Source organism: Cyprinodon variegatus, unplaced genomic scaffold (genome assembly GCF_000732505.1).
Source record: "Cyprinodon variegatus isolate N-32 unplaced genomic scaffold, C_variegatus-1.0 Scaffold314, whole genome shotgun sequence".
Lineage (NCBI taxonomy): Eukaryota > Metazoa > Chordata > Actinopteri > Cyprinodontiformes > Cyprinodontidae > Cyprinodon > Cyprinodon variegatus.
This window is the reverse complement of record NW_015150767.1, coordinates 772,269-776,801: the sequence shown is the minus strand read 5'-3', so window position 1 is coordinate 776,801 and position 4,533 is coordinate 772,269. Positions and strand designations below refer to the sequence as shown.

At 35.4% G+C, this 4,533-nt stretch overlaps 1 protein-coding gene across 1 annotated transcript in view; it reads left to right on the top strand.

The window, feature by feature from the left end:
- The first annotated feature begins 1,941 nt into the window (after positions 1-1,941).
- LOC107090886 (ethanolamine kinase 1-like) overlaps positions 1,942-4,533 on the top strand; it is a 49,025-nt gene continuing 46,433 nt past the window's right edge. The window contains exon 1 of the mRNA XM_015384496.1: positions 1,942-2,221. Coding sequence (XP_015239982.1) covers positions 2,081-2,221 — 141 coding nt within the window. The 5' untranslated portion in view covers positions 1,942-2,080. The remainder of the gene's footprint in view (positions 2,222-4,533) is intronic.

The following is a 4,533-nucleotide window of genomic DNA, read 5'->3' as shown; positions in this document are numbered from 1 at the left end:
ATATATATGAATCATGCATTAAAGTAAATAGATACATTTTTTATCTGCTCATTTCATGGAACCTTTGTTTATTTCAACGGGACATTCACAATTATGCATTCTGTTTTATATTTTGTTAAATAAGAACTATAGTTTTTTACAAATGTGGCTTTTGGAGAAAATTTGCCATTAATAAATCTAGTCTTGAAAGAAGTTGGATCATCCAATCTGTCAAAACTAGCAAAGATCATTGTTTTAAATACAGCCCCCACATTACATTTCAGAGTATCTGAGTAAAAAAAATATTTTTGTTAACATTTTCCCCTAATCTTAAATGATGATGATAATACTGGGTTATGATTATAAAGTAATACATAGGGAGCATGGTTGCTTTACCTGCAGAAGTCCTCTAAAAGAGCAACTTCTGCAGCTAACAACTGCACAATGACAAACAAGGTAAAATGTGATCTCATTCTCTCCTAATATTCATCCTCCAAAATATAGAATTTAAATACATATGCAAGAAACGAAAATGCAGTTTTGCCAAGACCTTTTCCAGATAAAAAATAATTTTCCCAGACAGAGCAACCTGAGGAGCTACTGTACGTAGTTTACCGCTAACTTTTTAACAGAAAATTATTTATGGATCAGTGCTTGTATTTTCCTATTTTCTATCTGCTCCTGTCTTCTGAAACTTCCAACTGGCCTCAACAGAAGACCACTCAGACTGAGCCTGGCTCTGGTTCAGCTGGAGGTTCTTTCCAGTTAAAAGGGCATTTTTCCTCTCCCCTGTTGCAGCATGTAGTATGAAAGATTGATGTAGATCAGTGGTTTTTAATGTTGGTCTTCAAGTTCTACTGCCCTGCATGTTTTAGATTTCTCCTCACTGCCATTAATCAGATTTATATAAATCCCTGGATGTAATCTTAATGTTTTTTTTTTTTTTAATACCGGTAGCCAACTTTCGATCTGATTTGTTTCTCTAAACTCCCTTGAGATGACAGGTGTTGTCAATCGACACTTTAAAAATAACCTGAGTTGAAAATTAATTGAATACGAGATATTTCATTGTCTCTAGTTGTGGTAAATAAGAGTTGGTAAATAAAAAAAACAATATTTAAACTATTTGAATCTTTGAGAATCCAAAAAAGGATGTTATGAACACAGAAGTTTTTCTATTTAGTCTGCAGTTGCACCTGTGCCTCATTTTGTCACAATGGCTTCAAACTTTTTTGTATAATATTGACACAGAAAAAGGCCCCATAATTTATTTGAAGTTTGAAAAATGGCATTGTGGATGGTAAGTAATCACAGTTGCATAGCCTCCTCCCTGCAGTTTGCACATTCTGATGATCAACATACTTTCTGCATGTTTTATGAAGGCAAACACATTACATTGATGTGCCTCCAATTTTGCTCTATAAACAGAAACAGTTCTTGCTGTGGCCGGTTAGCAGATCAGATTTACATACATTATCAAGTTTGAAATTTTCAGTGAACATTTCATGCAAAGCTATATTTGATTGCAGCCTTAAGGTAATTTCTATATTTAATAAATGTATGAAAACTATAAGTCGACTTCTTTCCTATTCACAGTCAAGTTCTATGTTAGTCAAAAAAATAAAAAAAACACCAATAAACTAATAATAGTTTATTGGTTTATTGGCTAATAACAGTAAAAATAAGTAGAAGATGGAAGAGAAAATGCGGAAATGTTTTAGGCGTCTGACTACCTTCCAAGTTTTTAAAAGTAACTTTTTTGTCTTTTAAATTCTGGTCCTATCCAGCTCTTCTCCTGCTGCCAAACTTGATCCACAGGTAGTTAATAAGTAAACTCCAGTGGAGGGGCTGAAGATGACCACAGGAACATTGGCCCCAGCTGCTGAGTCATACAAATGAACAATTTCACTGACTTCTAGGTGCAGCAAATCGGCCTCTTAACCGTACAGAGGAGGTCAATGCTGGGTTTATTTAATCTCTACTGGAAGAAAAGATTATATCCAATCTGGCCTCAAATAAACCTTTAAGCAGGTGTTGAGTCTCAACACCTTTCCGCAAAGTTCTGAAGCAGGTTCTGAGGGTATTGTTTACTCTATTTAACATGGATCAAGAACTTGGATGTTCTCGGGATCAACTTCTCCATGTAGACATTACCATTGATGAGCAAGAACCCAGGGAGGGAATCTTAAACCTTGTGAGGAAACTCCGTCCAGACTGGAAGGCACAGCACATCCAGATGAAGGTACGGAAACATAATCCTATTACCACTGGTTTTATGAAGGATCGTTGAGTTCATTTTTTTTATTATTTTTTCTTAAAAACTTTAAACCATGCCACAGAATATGCTGTTATTTAAATAAAATTGCAGACTAACAAGTCAAAGATCATTTAACCAAGCTAATCATGCTGAGAGTGATGTTTTTCACTCAATCTGTTTATAGGACAGGGTTTTATTTTAAATAGGAAGCCAGTATAAACCCTCAATGCTCTTTAAAAAGCTACTTGAAACCAAAGTAAATGAGCCATGCTGAATAAAATGACCTTCAAGATGAAAGACTGAAAGGCCAAAATGTTTAAACCAACCTACTGAGTGAGGAAGGAACAAAATCCCAAATTTCTAACCAGAACATGATGTAATCAGCAATCAGCCGCTGCAGGATATCATTTGCAGGATCAGTGTTTTTGCTTTTCACTTGATGGTATAGAAGAACCCCTCCAGTAAAGTAGAACAGTAACCTCAGCATAAAACCTTTTTTGCAGATTGCTGAAGGAAACATACCTATAGTAAAAGTATTTTTTCGCCACAGTCAGGCATTAACTTCAATAAACCTCTTCCTACGTTCGGAAAACCATAAATGTTAATCTTTCAAAAGATTTCTTAAAACTTTTATGGAATTCAAACCTTTACCGCTAATTACTCATTTGGTGTTCACCTTCACAGCTCGGCCCTTTAATCAAGGTCAATGGGTTAGTAGGGCGCCCTCTATTGGCCAACCGCCACTGCTTCAGTCGTCTGGTAATTATACCCCAGGGTGAACCAGATTACAAATCCCTAATATTTTGGCACATTATTTCATGATGCTTTGCAAAGCCGCAGGGTGTGCCTCAAAAACTTTAAAAAAAATTAAGATTAGCTTAGAAAAGGACATCATTTTATTTAAACTCTTGATAATAGAAAATAATACCCAGCTGACCTAAAACAAGAAATGTTTTAGTGAATTTAATGTCAGCGAGAACAAAGGTAAAGTGTCTTTTATACAGTCTATATTAATATCTAGATTCCTTGTAAGTTTCCACCATTCCATATAGTGTTTTTCTCTTTTGTTTGAAATTTCCAAATTAATTTTGATGCAATTCAAACCTTGATTTTAAGCCCTAACCAACATTAAGAACTAGATATTTATTTCAAAAATCATCTTCCATGAAAAATCTTTAAGAAAAATCCAAGGTAGCTGTACAACAAAGTAAGAATTTAGAAAGAGTTTTTATTTGTGTACTTTCAAAGCATCCATTGAAGACAGGGGGAAGACCACTCTGGTCCCATGTGCAAACACAAGGTCCAATCTTTCAGAGAAATAGGGTTTATGTTTGTTAGGTGACTTCGCATCGGCCGTGTGACCTCTCAATCTATACCAGGTCCTGGAAAGTACACAGAGGAGTAGATGTTTCCCTTTAGAGCTCAGATCACACAAATCATTTTAATGATGTATTGTGTTCGTCAGAGTAAGGTCAGACAGTTCCTGCTGTCACACCTGTGCTTTGGCATGGACTGTGTTCAGTCTGTTAGAAGTGCTTTTTCAATTAGTTTCCTCTTTAGTCACCATGTTCCTTTTCATTGATCTTGTTTACCATAAGAAATGGAAAGATCAATTTGAACACAATAACTTGGCTGTAAACCCTATATCCATTCATTTGAGATTTAATATTTCATACTTTCTTTTGAAGAACATTTGGAAGAAAACATCAAAAATAATCAAAAAGGACACATTTGAAAGAAGGCAAATACATTGTCAATCATTTCACTGAACTTAGAATTTAGGGGGGGGGGAGAAGTTCAGAAAGAGGAAACCAGACAAGCCCTCATTTAGTGCCTCGCATAGTATATTTTTACACTATAACATTACTGAAAGGTGTTTAGTTTGTAAAATAGAAAACAAAGGTTAAACTCGGAGCATCATTCCCGAATAACATATAAAATTATCAGTGAGAAGAAAAAAACCTTAAAACTCTGAATAGTGCAACATTCGGTACAAGACTGAAAGACATGTTCAGAAAAATTAACAGCTCTAAACAAGATAGGAGCAAAATAATGACCATTATTGAAGAAAGATAACCAAAAACCATGAGTTTAAATACACTGATCATGAAGACCAGAAGTTTCATCTGGCTTCTTTACAGACATGTTAGTCGACATAAACAGAACTACAGGGGTCTGCAGAACTTCTGGGAGCTTCTTGAAGAGCGCTCATTTGCGTACCACCATCAGTGTGTGAGTGTGTGTGTGAATGGGTGAATGAATGTAGTGTAAAGCGCTTTGGTCAAGTCTCCTAACTT